The following is an 18,238-nucleotide window of genomic DNA, read 5'->3' as shown; positions in this document are numbered from 1 at the left end:
AAAAAGATGAAATGATATGTCTTTGCAGTACTGTTTAAAACACTTTCTTCTTTAATACTGGCAAATCTTGATTCCTGCAGCACAAGTATTCAAACTGTCTTGATTAATTTGCAAAGCCTCTCAAGCTGTACAGTACAATTATACACTGCATAGATTTCAAATACTGTGCTTCTGTATTCTAAGTAGGCATTTTCACAATGATTCTATTTATACACAAATATCTGATCCCCCAATATTCTGAGTTTATACGGAGCCAACTGTTCTGAATTCTAGTTATACTGGACATTAGTGAAGAACATCAGGTGTTACCACTGAAAGTTTTTAAGGGGAAGTTCATAGGGAAATGGCTATGTATTCTTGAGATTAACACTACATTTGATCAAGACAGTCATGTGCAGGAGTCTTAAAAGCATAGCTTCTGTTTCAATTTGCAGAACACTTAGGCTATGTCTACACTAGACTTTTTTGCCCCAAAAAATTCCCACTGTTGCTTCCACTTGTTCAGTTCTATCATTCTTAGCCACAGTGAGTTGGCTAGTATAGGAAGGGCTCCAGGAAATCACTGAGTTGATTAACCATGCTCAAAACAGGTACAGACAACATGGGATTAAAACACCACGGCTGCCAGTATCTTGGTTACTTAGTCATCCCACCATTTCTGTCCCCAGTGAAACTGAACTCAGTAAGGTTGCAGAGGGGTAATTAACTATCTTCACTGGAGTTGAGCAAAGGAAACTGAAAGTAGCATTTGGCGCTGCAACTAGAACCGGGTTAACAATTCTGTGGGAATAAAATTCCATTCACTGTCAGAACTGCTCTACTTGCTCCTGCTCTACTTGGGACCCTAAGTCTCATTCAAACGCAATGAGATTCAGGCTCCTCACGCTCTGATCCAAAGCTCATTGAAATCAATGGGAATTTTCCCATTGAGTGCAATGGGTTTGGGTTCCGACCACCTATGTCCAAGGCATTTTTGAAATGGACTTCAACTTCTAAATTACTTACACACTTCTGAAAATGTTACCCCAAAATTTATTTATGTCACCAAAGGAAGGAACACTGAATACAAAGACAGCAGCTCTGTTAAGCAACAAGATGTCTCCATATAACACAAACTACAATTTAAAGGGGAAATATTTACATTCTTTCCAAAAATAAATAAATAAATAACCATCTCTGCCCCAGCCTTAGATCCTATACATACTTTCAAATAAAACGGGGCTTAATCCAAACATCAGAGGGGTAGCCGTGTTAGTCTGGATTGTTAAAGCAGCAAACAGTCATGTGGCACCTTATAGACTAACAGACGTATTGGAGCATGAGCTTTCGTGGGTGAATACGTCCAACGAAGTGGGTATTCACCCACGAAAGCTCATGCTCTAATACGTCTGTTAGTCTATAACGTGCCACAGGACACTTTGCTGTTAATCCAAACAAAATGCCTGGCCATCAAAAGATCAAAAATCTGTTCTTGAAAACTACAAGCCTCAAGCGGGTGGAATGGTACCTTAATGATTTTGTGGAGGCCAAAAATAGACATCTCAGACAAATCAGGGGACATGGACCCATGTACTGGCAAACCAGAATTTTTAGATCATTGCAAAAGTGTTTGCAGAATAACATGGCATAGGTTTCAGTGCAGATGCACCTGCTTAGGTCAGCAGTAAATCTGGACTAAAATCTGAGTGAATACTGTAACATTTTGGGGATCAATCAGCCCAGTAAGAGGTTTGTCATTGCCTGCCTTGTTACTGTGGGTGCCTTAATGCTCTGCTGCTATAGCTCAGAACTCTGATACCAGTAGCCAGCCTTCAAGCATGAAGGTCTCATCTTGGCTTCCATCCACCTACTTACTCTTTGCAGGATGACCCCAATAAGCCCTTCTGGTCCCATGTCTCCTCAAATGCATCCCCCAAATTCTTAACTACCAGACACTCAGACTTCTCCCTTCTGATACATCATTCTTCACCGAAGGATTGAATCCTGGCCCCAGTCATCATCTGCTCAGGGCCACACACTGCACCCAGATTGCACAACAGTGACTTGCTTTGTGTAAAAATAAACCAAAAGTTTATTTAATAGATAAATCTCACAGATTCAAAGGTGAAATAATAAAGAAAAAAAAACACATAAAAGTTACATAGAAGACCATAAAGACAAAACCTCAGGCTTTGCACTTCTATGTTAGCTAAATTCCCTTCTCTAATACAAGTTACCAACTGCCTCTGAACAGTTTCCTAGCATGGCCTCCATCCTAGAGGAGGACCAGTGTTTCAGGGACAGCACCCTGCTTTGATGTTGGCCCTCAGTTTCTGGTTAGCCTTCACTTCAAACCTTTTCCCTTTTAACAGGGTTTCCAGGTTGGAGGGGGGAGGGATGGGGGGATTTGTTTTTTCCTTTCTCTCAGACATGGTAATTAATGGTTAAACAGAGAGGGGAGGAAAACTCCCTCCTCCCTTAGTTTTCCACGACTGAGTTTTTCTTTTCAGTTTCAGTCTCTTTCCATTAATTTTAATGGTCCACCACTTACTTTCCCTGGATTGTACAATGTTACAGTGCTTGGAGTTAGTTTTGTATAAACAACTAGATTGGGAGGTGCCACTCCTTGCCTGATTGCTTCCCCACACTGCTGTGAAGTGATGCTGTAGCTACACCCTGGTTACAATAACAATTTTCTACACATATATACTGTACACATGCATAACCACAACCTGTACACATATCTCCTAATGACTGTCAAGTTCAGAGCATTACCCACTTCCATAAAAGACCTTACTTAACCTATATTTATACATATTAACATTGCACACAATCAGCTAATTCAATTGCTTATTCTTCAGGGTTCAGATCCCCTGTTCTCTCCTTTGGGTGTCTAGACTCTGATTGTCATAAATATTAAGAGCACAAAAGTCATAAACAATATCACGGCAATTATCAAGCCCATTTGTAATAAATGAGTACAATTAAGAAACAGCTCCTGATGGCTGATACTGCCACCTTAGGGCTTGATTCTGTCACGTTTACTCAATTTGACCTCACTTTTGAAAAAAAATCAAGCCACTTATTTAAATAACAGTTCCTTAAGAACTTGCACTTGACTCTGCCAAGCAATCCCAAGATTCTCAATGGAAACAGCAAACAAGAGAATTCTCCTATCAAACTACAAGCCAGGAAAACCAACCCACTATGCAGAAATTTGGGCCTATAAAAGACAGATCATAACAAATCATATGTCCAGCCATCCAAGAGTAAATTTCAGATAGGCAACTTGACAAAAACGTCATTATTCCAACATATTGTAAAAAATGACTAATTTAAGAATCATCTCCATAATGGCATCAGCCTAGATCATGCCACCTAATAATGGCAAAAGCAAAAGGAGTTGGAAGAAAATCTAAATTGGGAACAACTGCAATTCAGTACTCAGTGGCCAGCTATTGATGTAGCTACATCACTGCTGACCCCTACATATAGACAAGAGCAAGCTGAGGTTTGCACTAATTTAGTTATTTGAGACTATTCTCATTAGAAGAGTGCTCTGCTCTATGTTAATATATGTTACTATTCACCTGCACCAGAATGCCTGAGCGGTTAAGGTGTTGGACTTAAGATCCAATGGACATGTGACTGTATGGGTTTGAACCCCTCTCCTGGTAGCTGCTGTTTTAAAAGTGGGGAGGGATAGCTCAGTGGCCTGAGCACTGGCCTGCTAAACCCAGGGTTGTAAATTCAATCCTTGAGGGGGGCCACTTAGGGATCTGGGGCAAAATGAGTACTTGGTCCTGCTAGTGAAGGCAGGAGGCTGGACTTGATGATCTTTCAGGGTCTCTTCCAGTTCTATGAGATAGGTATATCTCTACTGATATATGTATTTATTTCCTGGGGGGAGGGATAGCTCATTGGTTTGAGCATTGGCCTGCTAAACCCAGCATTGTGAGTTCAATCCTTGAGGGGGCCATTTAGAGGGAACTGGGTTAAAAATCTGCCTGGGGATCAGTCCTGCTTTGAGCAGGGGGCTGGACTAGATGACCTTCTGAAGTCCCTTCCAAACCTAATCTGCTATGCAAATAGTCCACAGATAACTTTTAATTAATATGTAGCAGAGTTCCTGGGTTTTCTAGAACCAATGAAACTTGATGTTAGGTATTGCAAGTGGACTGCTTTCATGCAGCTCTTTATATGAGCTCTAAGCAACAAGATTACAAAAGTGTCAACAATTTGCCTGGAGTTAGTTTCCAGTTACATAAAATTTGTTGTGTGATGGCAGAACAATAAAACTTCATTGTTATAAATAATCAAAGAGGTGCTTATTGGTAGTAAATTAATCATACCTGAAGAGGTTTACTGATTGGGAAACAGCAGATAATCAATGGGGCTTGCTTCTTTCTCTTAAGGAATGAGTACTTTGCTCTAATGTCTTAAATTGTTCAAATTAGTGAAGATGTAAGATTCCATAGCACTAACTACCCCTCTCAATTACTTGGGTAGTCTGGGCCTCTCTCTTTCCTTATTAAAGTTAGAAACACAATATACATTTACATTTTAAACTAAATGCAGGAATATTGTTGTTTTGATGGTGCTGGTCTAGATTCAACACAGACTTACACCAGCGTAAACCCTGGTGCAGTTCCCCAGGGGCAGAAAGTCACCTACAGCCAGGTGGCTTCAGCACAAGACATTCACAATCTCCTTCATGGCACAGCAGCCATAAGGGTCCAAGTCAGTCCAAAAAGAGATGAAAGCTGGCCAGGAAATGGGCTTGATCAGAGCAGCCAACAATTGCGAAGTTTCTGTGCCCCTCCTCATTTTGTTCCTGAACCTTGACCCCAACCCTTTTATTCTGGAATCTCCACACTTAAAAAACGTAATAAAGAGCGTGAAGAAGGATTTCTTCACAGGACTTGTCTAGGAGAGGTGTTTGAAGCTCAAAGAAAAGTAACATGTCAAATATTGTCCCGGTTCTATCTCACTGCCACAGACAATCAGAGGGAGGATTGTGGCCACTCTACCTTCTGTGCCCTCACACAGGAGCATGAGAAGATAGAACAAGACACAGGCATTTCCTGACGGACACTGTTAGTAAAAAAGAAAAAAAGTATCTTGCATGCATAAGACATGTGAGCACCTACAATAGGATCCACACTCACAGAAGAATTTATATTTCTGATTCTATTAAAATGACTCTGAAGGACACTCCAATTTCTTCTGTAGCCACTATTTTACCAATAGTCAAAAGACAATACCTTTAAAAAACACTGACAATGCTGTTCAGAAGTAAACTTTCTATTTAGTCAGCATCCAGTCATTGGAGTACTGACCACATGCAAGTACCAGGAAAATCATTTTGGTGGTGATTGCAGGAGAAGAGAATTCAACTATGAGTTTTGGCAGTTTTTCGGTAGATATCTCATAGGAGGACTGAAAGATACTGAAATCCTGTACATTTTTGCTGCTTTTTCCTAGGATATACCATATCGACCCCCATTTTCATAAGCAGTAATTCAGGCTGTCTTTCTCCCATCAGAACTTGTCTCTATTTTATGCTATTATCAGTAAGCTTCCTGTTATTTTGCATTATAAATTATCATTCAGTTGAAAAGAGTAGTCATTAATACATTTGCAAGAGACCAACACATCCCAAGAACCAATTGAACAATCTCAGTCTGTTGATCTATGAACAGTTTAATAACAGACAATGATTATAAGTGACATTATCTTTTATGACTAGCAACTTGGATGTTGATGAGAAATTTCTAATGTTGATTCATACTTCCTGATACTCATAGCTAGCACTTTAACTGTTATTTCAATACATTACATGAATAATTTTCCCTGGTCATTATATTAGTGTCTTCATCCAAATTATTTGAACTCATTTGAACCTAATGAATGTTTTTGCTCACAACAGAAACCAGTGCTTTTAGTGTAGAGAGGGGAGTATCATCCTCTCCAATAATTTTCCACATAGGCTTTATCTAGCAAAGTGCTAAACGACTTGCCCAAAGTGCCCAAAATTCCCACTGAAGTCAGTAAGCACCTTGCAGGATGAAACCCATAAGCCAAAAATATATAAAAATAAGGTGGGAGTGGCAATGTGGCATCCTTCCCTCTACTTTGCAAAGCTTACTTGCCTGAACTACATGCAATCAGGCTTCTGTGGGTTCAGGAGGAGCCCAGCTGATTGGAAAGCAGATGGAACTAGAGAAGTGTTACTCTCCACAGCATCCTTCTCCTGGAATTCCTAGAGTAATATAACCCTGACCCTGTGCTCATTAATTTACACACACTCCTGCTATATTCCCTCGAGAACCCTAGTGGCAAGGAAAAGACCCAGCAATAGTTGGGAATGCTCTGGCAGCTGACAGTGCTGCCAAAGCAGACTGGGCTGGCAGAGAGTGGTGGGGAAGGTCTGAGCCACTGCATATTTGTCTGAAATTCCATAGAATTTCCTCACCAATTCCAGAGCGTCCAGAGTTTAAGAAGGCCATGCCCACTGTCTGCTCCTTTGGTGGCCAAACTCTAACAAGCAATTACATAAGGGGGCAGAAACTCCACAGTCTTAAGCCCATTGATTTTTCCATCTAACTTTGGCCCAAGAGCTTCTATGAGTGTGCATCATCCAGATCTTGACTCAAAAAAACATGTATCTTTCTGTGGTAATAGTTTGACAGCTACATTTTAAAATTTGAGTTAACGTATCATTGCTGTAGATTAGGAAACTCATGGAATGCTCAACGGTCTGTATTTCAACGCCATCTCTGAAGCAATCTCTTCCCGGATAAGAGTCATAGTTCTGCTGCTTAACTCTAGGATCAACATTTATCAAAACATCTATTTTAAGATGACACTGAACCTTCTTACTGTGAAGTCTAAACTTTACAGAACTTCATTAAAAATGGAAAAGTACTTTGCACATTGCCGTGTATTGGAATAATATTGGTGTTTCATTCTTCTTCACATTAAATGGAGTTTTACTATATCAGTTCCTTACAATTGCATTCCACTGTACAAAACTTATTTAAAAGTGTTTTCTGTTTTTCCATTGAAATTCTCTCTTTGGTACATGGTACATTTATAACATTCTGAAAATGAGATCTGTTTAAAAACAAGGTTGATGTCTAGCAGAATTTATTTTAACATCTGCCCATTGCATATACCTTCCTATTGTGTTCCAAGTGTCAGTCACATTCTTCTGGTAGAGGACTGGGTACTCTTCATAGCCCGACCACACCATTTAATAACCAAACAGAGGGATCACAGCTGAGCAATTCAAGGCATTCTTTGCTCCTGCCCCAGGACTATGAGTGCACCACCTGTGCAATACTGCTGGTTCCTGCCACAATTTGGGTGCAATTGACTATCATATTTCACACAGCCATAACTATGTCTTTGTTCAGCACCTAAAACAAAGTGGCTTCAATCCAAATTAGGGTCTTTGGACACTATCATAACATACATGTTAAATGATAATAAGAGATATTTAGTTATATGAGGCCTAAGATGATGAGATACAACTCAATTCTGTTTGTTTTTATTGGAAAAGATGATGCTGAATTTCAATGTCCATACAACTCTAGTCTGTCAGTTTTGTTGTAATACTGCCAAAACTTTCAGGGGCACAGATATGCACAACACCCACAGCTCTGCCAATGCAATCCTGCAGAATGACCCTTGCTATTTTACTACAGGAGGATCTGGAGCATGGCATGGACTGTACCCTCAGCAAGTTTGCAGATAACACTAAACTAGGAAGAGTGGTAAATACTCTGGAGGGTAGGGATAGGATACAGAGAGACCTAGACAGATTAGAGGATTGGGCCAAAAGAAAATCTAATTGAGTTTTTCAACAAGGATAGGCGCAGAGTCCTGTGCTTAGAACGGAAGAATCCCATGCACTGCTACAGACTAGGGACCGAATCCCTAGGCAGCAGTTCTGCAGAGAAGGACCTAAGGGTTATGAGTCAACAGTGGCCCTGTTGCCAAGAAGGCTAATGGCATTTTGGGCTGTATAAGTAGGGGCACTGCCAGCAGATTGAGGGATGCAATCATTCCCCTCTAGTCAACATTGGTGACGCCCTCATTTGGAGTACTGGGCCCACACTACAAGAAGGATGAGGAAAAATTGAAAGAATCCAGCGGAGGGCAACAAAAAATGTAGGGGCTGAAGCACTGTTTATAAGGAGAGGCTGAGGGAACTGGGATTGTTTAGTCTGCAGAAGAGAAGAATGAGGGGAGATGATAGCTGCTTTCAACTACCTGAAACGGGGTTCCAAAGAGGATGGATCTAGACTGTTCCATGGTAGCAGATGACAGAACAAGAAGTAATGGTCTCAAGTTGCAGTGTGGGAGGTTTAGGTTGGATATTAGGAAAAACGTTCACTAGGAGGGTGGTGAAGCACTGGAATGGATTACTTAGGGAGGTGGTGGAATCCTTTCCTTAGAGGTTTTTAAGGTCAGGCTTAACAAAGCCCTGGCTGGGATGATTTACTTGGGGATTGGTGGTGCTTTGAGCAGGGGGTTGGACTATATGACCTCCTAAGGTCCCTTCCAACCCTGATATTCTATGATTCTATGAACAGCTGCCCTAAACCGTGACTTAAGTTATCCAAAACATTATGGGTACCTAATGTCCTTCCACCTCATATTATTTTACACATATAGAAAACAACCAACCAACAGCAGACAAGTCTCTGAGGGAAAAAAGTTAATTATCAAGTTGGTGCATGTATCAGATTATCCAAATGTAATTTGAAAATCATCTTCAAAATTAAGTGAAATAGTAAAGGCCTGTTTAATCTTATTGAATTGAAAATAATTATGATATGCCCTTCTGGATTATATCAAGTGCAGCATCACTTTAATAATAACCTCCTTTCTCTGGGGACTACACTGTGCATTTGAAGTGAGATGGAGTCAATGATCTGTTAGAAGCTTTCCACCTTTATCTGCTACAATCCTACATTAGGAACATAGTGCACATTCAATATAGCAAATGATGGGCAACTGCGTTTTTTGGGGGGAACGGGTGGTGTTTGGTTTTTTTGGTTTGAGCCCTGACAACATATTCATGTAGGCAGCTGTAACTAAACAATGACTCGGGAGCAAACATTGGTTTCCTCAAGAATCAACACATTCAGCCATCCAGGACCTCACTGCAAAATAATTAAATAAATTGGGCAGCCTATGTATGCACATTCACATGTACAACAGGCAGTCGAGCCTGACTCTCCTGCCCCAGGCAAAAACTGTCAAACAACAACAACAACAAAAAAGGACTCAGTCACTGAATGTTTTGCTGCCCTTAACTAATTAGCATTTGAAGACTCGAAGTGCTAGGTGAGTGCCCTCCTGCAGGGGCAAAAGAAGAGAGCCCACCATGGAGCAGATCCCAGGGCACGCTGAGCGGGTGCGTGTAAGAGGTTCAGGGAGCACCTGGCCCTGGGATGCAGTGAAGGGCCAGTATAGTGTCTAAGCAGCGGGGCCTTCTAGCGATGTGCTAGGGAGAAGTTGAGTCAACTCTAGTAAGATCTCCGATACCCCGGGGAGAAGCCTAGCCCAGCGCCGAGACACACCGATGTTCTTACCCCGGATTCACAACCAAGAACCTACAAATGCAGCTGGGTGCTGGCTCTGCCTCCCGAGCTCTCGCGCTGTGCCCACTTTCCGATGCCACCTGCTTCCTCTGCCCAGCCCACGTCTCCCCCTTGGCCCGCCCTTGGCCCCACGCGGCCGCCTGACACTCACCCAGGTTCACAAAGCTCATGACCATGTCCGCGTCGTTGAGGAAGGCGCTGTCCTGCGAGCTGGGTCCCGGCTGGGCGATGAGGGTCTTGCGCTGCAGGGTGTGAGCGGTGGGGGGCTGCAGGCGGCGGCGCTCTGCCCCCGGCCCCTGCTCCTCCTCGCTGGACAGGGCATTGTACAGATCCAGCATGAAAAGAGGAGCCGAGTTGAGCCTGCCCGGCGGAGGCAGCTGCTGCTGGGGAGGAGGCGGTCGCGGCTGCAGCCCGTGCAGCGGCCGGGGCCGGTGCGGCAGCCCCAGCACGGACAGGATCTCCTTCTGCATCTCCCGCTTCTCGTGCGACTTGAGGCGCCGGTAGAGGAATCCAGGCGAGGAGGCGGCTGGAGGCTGCGGCTGCTCCCTGCTGCTGTCCGCCAGCAGCGCCCCCCCGGCGGGCAGCAGGGGCAGCACGGGCGGCGGCGGGGAGCAGCAGCAGCTGCACAGCAGCCCTCCCCACCAAAGCCAGCCGAGCCTCAGAGGCATCGCTCCCAGCCGGGTGCTGCTGCTGCTGCTGCTGGCTCGCCTCTGAGGCAGACGAGGGATGCCCGGCTCCTTCTATCCTCGGGCTCTGCTGCTCCCCCCCTTGGGAGTTAATTCATGAGTGGGGGGGGAGGCGAAGGGGTTAAACCTTCCCTCTCTCTCGCATGGTCACTCTCTTCCCACTCCCCCGGCCGCCCAGGCAGACCCCGAGGAAGGGCTGCGGCGGCAATGGGGCGGGGGGGAAACAGAGCTGCTCAGGTGCAACCGGTGTGCGCCCGGGGTGGAGGTGGGCGGCTTCCCGCCCCCACAGGCAGCAAACGCGCCGCGCGGCTGCCCGGCTCACACAGCCGGGACGGGAGCCGCTCGCTGCGCGCCGAGCAGTCCTCGCTGCCCAGCGCCGTGGGACACGCGCCGCTCGCCGGCGCGAGCCAGCTGCGGAGTTGGCAGGCGCAGGAGCCCGCTGCCCTGGGAGCGGACGGGGGTCAAGAAAAGGGGGGGGGTAAAATAAAAGCAAACTTTCTCCTGGAGGTAAGTCCCTGCAGGGGAGCTGGAGGCTCCTGCTGCTGCTGCTAAGGTCCCCCGGGGTCGGCTGGAAGGGGTGATGCTGGGGCAAAAAAAAATATCGCATGCGCGGGCGCTGCTCCTCCTCCCGGGACAGGCAGCCTTGACTCACTGAGGAGAGCCGCGCTCCGGCAGGTACCACACTCCAGCTCCCCGAAGCGCCCGCCCACCCCGTTGACAGACAGCGAAAGCCGCTATTCAAGAGGCTCCTCCCGCGTCCATCGTGCAAGAGTCTCCCCACCCCAAGCCTGCTGCAAGCGGGGGTGTTGCCGTCTGCAACGACTGGCTCTGGGGTTCCCCTGCTGCAGACTGGAAATAAGCCGTGGAAGGGAAAGGGTGTCTCGGAGGAGGTGAGTGTGCGGGACACAAGGGGCAAGGGGTGGAAGGCAAGGCCCTGGCTGTAGTTTAATGGTAGGCGGGAATACGTGGTGGGGGGGGGGGTTGTTTTTAAATTGTTGCTTCCTGTTCAGTTTCTGAAACTTTGGCTTTTGGCAGGAAAATGATAGAACCAGATGAAAATACCATGTAGCCTCTAACTGGTATAAGAGAGTGATGGTAACCGGGTTGTATTCACAAATACAAAAGCTTTCATTTGGTTTCCTTTGGTAGCCTCACTGAACTGAAAAATGACAAGGGCAGCATCGTTTTGGCTTAGCTGGGATGTAAAGGGGCCCCAAAATGATGCTATCGCAACTGGTTCAGGCCTTGTGGGTTGTCATCCCACTCCCTTCCAACCCAGTCCCTTCCCCACCGGGGGCTGATGTCTGACAACTAGGTTATGTTTTATTTGGGCCTGCAGTTAGACTCTTGTGCTCACAGAGAGCCCAGCTGAAGTCATTATTTTATTCTTAAATGATACTGAACATTGGTACCCAGGAGTCCTTGTCATGGACCAGGATCCCATTGTGCTAGATGCTGTACAAACACAATAAGAAAAACAGGCCTGCCCCCAAAGAGCTTATATATTTAGAATTTTTAAAAAAGCTTTAGTTAATGGGGCTCTGCAAGGATCCTTCCCTGCAGATCCGCCTGTGGGATTAAAGCATTGTAAATTCTTCAAGGATTGTGTCTTCCTATATGTTGTAAAACATATGGTACTATAATAAAACCTCTGGTTGTATATATCTATACTGCACTGTGATTACTCTTGTAGTGTGGATTTGCCAGTAGGTGTGGGGTTGTTTTTTTAAGTTTTTAATTTGTTTTGTCTTTTGTAGGGTCAAGGTACAGTATTAATCTCTGTCTGAATCTGGAAAACACACTCCCTAGGATTCAGAATGTTGACTGGCAGGCATAACATGAAAGAGAGAAACTTTTCACCAATCAGACCTAAGCAGCTTATACACTTGCATAGATAGTCATGAGTTTTCCCTCATTAATTTTAATGAAGTCCTTCAGACTAAAACAATGCATCTGTTATTCCATAATTACAATAATTCAGAGGAATAGCTTCTTAATAAATTAATAGAAAGGAAGCTCGTGCACATTTGCACTTACAAATTTTTAAAATAAACCAAGTTGTTGTTTTGCTCTGTTGAAAGAGCTCTTTCATGTAATAACTAAGTTAGCTCTACTTGGAAGGCTTATAAAAGAAAAAATTAAATGGTGAATTGAAATGATCACCTGCCTTTTTTGTTCATCCTTTCTCCAATTTATACAACCTATTTAAATTGCCTACAATATAAGTATGTTACTTTCAATATAATTAAATTTACTTTCAAATCATTTTGGTTCTTAAATAATAATGTCATATCTAAGGTAATTTTAACAGGCTACAATATAGTACAATATTCTTAGAAAGAGCTTACAAAGTGGCACATATACAGCATCATTCAGATGGTGGTCAAACCAAATCATCCATAACGGTCTCTTCTGGCCTTCATCTATGAACAAGTAGTAATATGTAGACAAACTGCTTGAAAACCTTATACAATCTTATTAAAAAATTATTTCAAACCTTAGAGTAATGGATGAAGAATACTTCTAACTCCAGCCCCTATTTATTACCAGTGGGAGACATTCTATATAATGGTCGGAGACATTCTCTATAACCGTCTCTATACTTATGGGTTGTAGCATGCTCTCAGTTACACTGGTAAATTCAGGCTCATTCCACTAGTAAATCCAGGCTACCACCACTGAAGTCAGTGGATTTACTCTGTATTTACACTGGTGTAACGGAGTAGAATTTGGTCCTAGAAGTCAAATGCTGATCCATTTGAAGTCACTGGAAATATTTTTTGACAATTTGAGGATCAGAATTTGGCAATATCACATTCAGTCTCCCAGAGCATTAGCTGGGACTATTAAAGACAGAACACTTATTTTCAAAAGTTTAGAAGACAATGAAAATGTATTCTGAGGAAAGCATGCTTTAACACTGGTATTTTAACTATGATAATGAAGGATCCATTATTAACATTAGCTCTGTTCTCTAAAAAAGACCGTGCCCTTCAGGAGGTCCATGCACAGATTTCATCTTTCCCCCACAAAAAACGCTTAGTTGCCTTTGCAACCACCTATTGCGTGTCAGAATCCCTTTGCAGAGAGAGTTGGCATATGCTGGCTTGAGGCATGGCCCAGGATGCATCTTGTCCTCCCTCTGTCTTCATAGAGATTATTAGCTGTTCTGTGGAGTCTCCATAGTGTGAAGATTTGAGCTAGAGTTCCAGTGCAGCTGGGGAGTGCTAGGGACCAAAACTAGTGGCTTCCTATATATTCCTAGGATCCACAGAAATCCCTGGTGATTATCCAGGTTTGGCCCTGTTGTTTGTTCCATGGGGATGCAAACCACACTCCCTCCTCTCCTCAATGAAAAAACAGGGAGGCTGGGTAGGGGGTCCTCAGAAATATCTTCCTCTTTAGCCCCCTCCCCTGTGTTTTAGTGTGTGAGGATGAGGAGGGTAGAGATGATCCAACCCCAGTATCTTGCACGTTTCCTTTTTTTTTTTTGCATTGCTGGCACATGCAGCTGGTGTCCTTAAAGGGCATGAAGTCTGAAGTAATATTGTCACCATTGTACACCATTATGCATCTGTTTTTAAACTGTTTCTTTGTATACACTAATCTTTCTAATTTGTCTGTGTAATTTTAGTTTAGAGCAATGATGCTGGGTGGTACTATGTAGCTAAAAATCCCTAACAGCTCTGAGGGATGGTAGATGCTGGTAGATTTCTGGTATGGGCAGCTGCCAGAAAACTTGAACCCCAGGGGAAGAAGCACAGAATGTAAGTTGTCTGTTTTAATTCTGGCTTCCCTCCCAAAGCTATGGAGAGGTTATTCTGTATGCCGTTTATGACAAACTACAGAAGGGTATTCCAAAAGCTGATGATGTAGATGTTAGGGACTGTGATTTGCATGCATACTTATCCAAACCAGTACCTACAAACACCCATGCAAGTAATCGTTGGAGAGGCGGGCTCAGAAAGGAGCAGCAACATTTCACAGTGTTAATTTATTGGGCCTGATTTTTCACTCTTCAGGTATAACAATGGACCTGACTTTCCACTGTATGTTTGCAGTGCTGTTGCTGTGTTGGACACTAGAGAGACAAGGTAGGTGAGGTAATATTTTTTATTGGACCAACTTCTGTTGGTGAGAGAGACAAGCTTTCACAGAGCTCTTCTTCAGGCCTAGGAAATGTATTCAGAGTGTCATAGCTAAATACAAGGTTGAACAGATTGATTAGCATAAGTAGATAACACATATTTCAAGGGAGAATGGAAGGTGAAGTGTCCAGTCACCGGGGGGAGAAGGGGGGGGGGGAAGGGAGAGAACAGAACACAGGTTAGTGGGCTATACATAACTGTAATAAGCCATTGCCTCTGTTCAATCCATGATTTTTAGTGTCTAGCAAAGTTATGAGTTTAAGCTCCCAGGCTCATCTTTTGAAGGTGTGGTGCAGGTTTTCTTTGAGGATGAGGACTGAGAGGTCAGATATGGAGTGAAAGTTTTGTGAAAGTAATGTTCAGCAACAGGTGATGTGGTGCTTTTGTCTTTGATCATCTTCCAATGTGAGTTCATTCAAGAGTGTGGTGATTGTCTGGTTTTGTTTCACCCACATCGTTGTTATTGGGGCATTTAATACAGTGGATGAGGTACATCACATGTACCTTGTTATGGGCATGTGCAGGACCCAGGGATCTTGAAAGATGTGTTGTGGGGGGTAATAAACATTGTAGCAGTGCAGACCTGTCTGCAGGTTTTGAATCTGTTGTTCTGATAGGGTCTGGTGCAGCTTTGAGTTGGTGTGTCCTGGTCTATAGCGAGTTTGCTTCTGATGATATTGGTGTGCCTGGGGGTTGTTTGAAGACCAGAAGAGGGGGTTCAGAAATGAGGTCCCCACTGAGTATGGGTTGTAGTTGTTTGATACCCCATATAGGTTCCAGTGTGGGGTGGCAGGTGACAACTAGAGATGTGCAGTCAGAGCGGGTTTTATTTCTGTATTGAAGCAGGTTCTCTCAGAGTATTTGGGTGGCCTGTTTCATGATGCAATCTACTTCTCTAGGAGAGTGTCCTTGGTTGGTAAAGGCAGTTTTAAGTGTGTTCAGGTGTACATATGTGTTAAGGTGCTGGACTTTCTCCTCTGAGCATATTCTGTGGTATCTGAGTGCCTGGCTGTAGATGATAGATTTATTGGTGTGGTTAGGGTGGTTACTGGATCTGAAAAGGTAAGTGTGGTGACCCACGGTCTTCTTGTTATCTGTAGGGTTTCATTGCTGAAGTTGATCGTGATGTCCTGAATGTTGTTCCAGAGTTTAGTGAATGGGTGGCAGTGGTTGAGTTGTGATGGAAATCTGAGGGAGTTTAGGTAATCTGGTATTGGGGAGCCATCCTAGCACCCATAGCTGTTCCCATGTTTTGGGCAAAGTGTTTGTTGTTGAATTAGAAATTGTTTTGGGCAAAGATTAAATGAATGAGCTTGGTGATGTTTGGGGTGGATAATGAGTGTTGTCTATTAGCTTGTAAATATTTGAGGCAGGCAACAATGCAGTTGTGGTGAGGGATGTTGGTGTCTAGGGAGGTGACATCCAGGGTGGCAAGGATGGTGTTCTGAAGGAAATTGTGAATGTTGCAGAATTTCTGGAGGAAGTTGGTAGTGTTCTAGAGGAAGTTGGTCCTTTGGGTGATGAGTAGTTTGAGGATGATTTCTATGAGGCCTGATATTCCTTTGGTGAAAAATGCAGTGGCCAGATATGATGGGTCTGCCTGAGTTCCCTTGTTTGTGTATTTTGGGAAGCATGTAGAAGATCCCTGGGGTGAGTTTGTAGGGGATGAAGTTGTAAAGTTTCTCTTAAGAGTTGTTTAGGGAAGAATTTAATGATTCTCTCCCCTCCCCCCCATGACTGGAGGGTGTTAACAGGCCACTTCGCCTTGAATGGTCCCTTGAAATATGTGTTAATTGCATATACTAAACAATCTGTTCTACCTTCTATTTAGCTGTGACACTGAGTACATTTCCCAGACCTGAAGAAGAGCTCTGTGTAAGCCTGAAAACGTGTCTCTCTCCCCAACAGAAGTTAGTCCAATAAAAGATATTACCTCACCCACCTTTCCACTGTATGTCTGTTATGGGGCAGTTTACATCACTTTCTCCACAAGAGTCTTATAAATTCTGCTTCATATTTTGGATGCTACAGAAGGAAGTGTCACATTTTAAATATATATATTTTCCAGAGTTAACTATGTAGCTTGAGTGCCCTCATCTCTTCTTGAATCAACTTGAGTTGAAAGTGTTCAGCACCTTTTAGGATTGAACCCTGGGATAGTTGTCACGGTAGTGAACACTGCTTTTCCGATGATCCATAACAAGCATACATCATCTACGCTTTTTTATTCTTAAAGTAAAATATTGAGTTTTGAGTATGTATTGTTGTAATATAGTTATAGAAGTGGCAGAGTTTGGGCACCCCAGGACCAATGCAGTGTCGGGGTACGGACACACTGAACTTTCCAGCACTGTTCTGCTAAATTATCTCAGTCTTATTAAGCTAGACTTTCTATACAACCCAGCATGATGACTTAACCTCTCCATAACAAATAATGTGGACTCTTTGCTACAGTATTGTAGCTCAGGGAATGTCTACACTACTCGCTGGATCACTGGACAGCAATCAATCTAGCGGGGGTCAATTTATCGTGTCTAGTCTAGAGGCAATAAATCGACCCCCGAGCACTCTCCCGTCGACTCCTGTACTCCAGCTTGGCAAGAGGCGCAGGCAGAGTCGACGGGAGCGGGAGCAGTTGACCTACCACAATGAAGATACCACAGTAAGTAGATCTAAGTACATCGACTTCAGCTATATTATTCACGTAGCTGAAGTTGCGTAACTTAGATCAATTCCCCCAGGGTAGACCAGGCCTTAGTCACTAGCCTTTCTTTAGTAGTTCTTATCAATGATGTGGACTACTTCCTTAGGGTTCCTGAAGAGCTGCCACGACCATCTGAATCAGAATGCCTTGTTTTGGATTCTGACCATGTTATCAGCACTAGACATTGCTTTGCTTCCTCAGGAACTCACTGGAAGGGATGAAAGATTTGTGTCTTCTTAAAGAGGTTATACTACAGCTTCAAATTTCAAACAAACATGTTACCATTTGAAATTGCACATTTCTAAAAAGGATAAAGAATAGAGAGCAATACCTAATTCTCTGGGTGAAGGCAAAAGGAAAGGCATGTACGTAATCTGTTGCAGACTATGACAAACACTGTAAGAGTTAAATAAATATGTTAGTGCTACTGAAAGAATTTTTCACCTGCCAGAAAGCCTCCACAGCACACACACCATCCAAAACTCTGTGGTAACATTTGCTTTCACTGAAACTTTCCTTTCACTGTCATATCTTCAAAAATGTTGTAGACTCAGGCTTCAGAAAATCTTTCAGGTCATCATATTTTCCTACTCCTGGAGGACATCTGGTGGTGAAATGAAAAGCTCCTGCATAACTGTTTCTGAAAGACATCCATACTGGTTAAGTTAGCAGTAAAATGGTTTAATTTGTTTTAACTTCTTTTAAATTCTTGCCCATAAGCCAAGATCCTCGCTGTAGGAGAACTGAGCAGGTGCAGGTTTTCTTTGTCACTAATATACTGTAAATAGTTCCATGAACAGATCTGCTTCCAGAGGAACTGTGTTTCAAGATATTCTTTTGAAAATAAGAATTAGCTACAGTAGTTAATTTCTTCTGGCAGCTGTAGTGTTTAGGTTGTAAGTAAATGAAACTGTGGCTAAAAAATTAGTAGTTGGTTTTTCGTTGTCTTCATTTGGCAAGTCAATCAACGTTGTTTATATAAATTATGTTATTGCCATGCATTTTTAGTAGTGCTACACACTGGTTATGGGAAGAAATTCCTTTATCTTTTAATAAAGACTAATGGCTAAAATACTCAAATGAAAAAAAATGTAAAAGAAGTAGCTT

The 18,238-nt window shown here is 43.3% G+C and overlaps 1 protein-coding gene across 1 annotated transcript in view; it reads right to left on the bottom strand.

The window, feature by feature from the left end:
• The window catches only part of BMP6 (bone morphogenetic protein 6), a 180,675-nt gene extending 170,116 nt beyond the window's left edge, over positions 1-10,559 (bottom strand). The window contains exon 1 of the mRNA XM_032768608.2: positions 9,745-10,559. Within this exon, the coding sequence (XP_032624499.1) occupies positions 9,745-10,261 (517 nt within the window). The 5' untranslated portion in view covers positions 10,262-10,559. The remainder of the gene's footprint in view (positions 1-9,744) is intronic.
• Between the last annotated feature and the right edge of the window lie 7,679 nt (positions 10,560-18,238).

The sequence above is a fragment of the Chelonoidis abingdonii genome, chromosome 2 (genome assembly GCF_003597395.2).
Source record: "Chelonoidis abingdonii isolate Lonesome George chromosome 2, CheloAbing_2.0, whole genome shotgun sequence".
NCBI lineage: Eukaryota > Metazoa > Chordata > Testudines > Testudinidae > Chelonoidis > Chelonoidis abingdonii.
The sequence above is the reverse complement of the archived record's forward strand: the minus strand, read 5'-3'. Positions and strand labels throughout refer to the sequence as shown.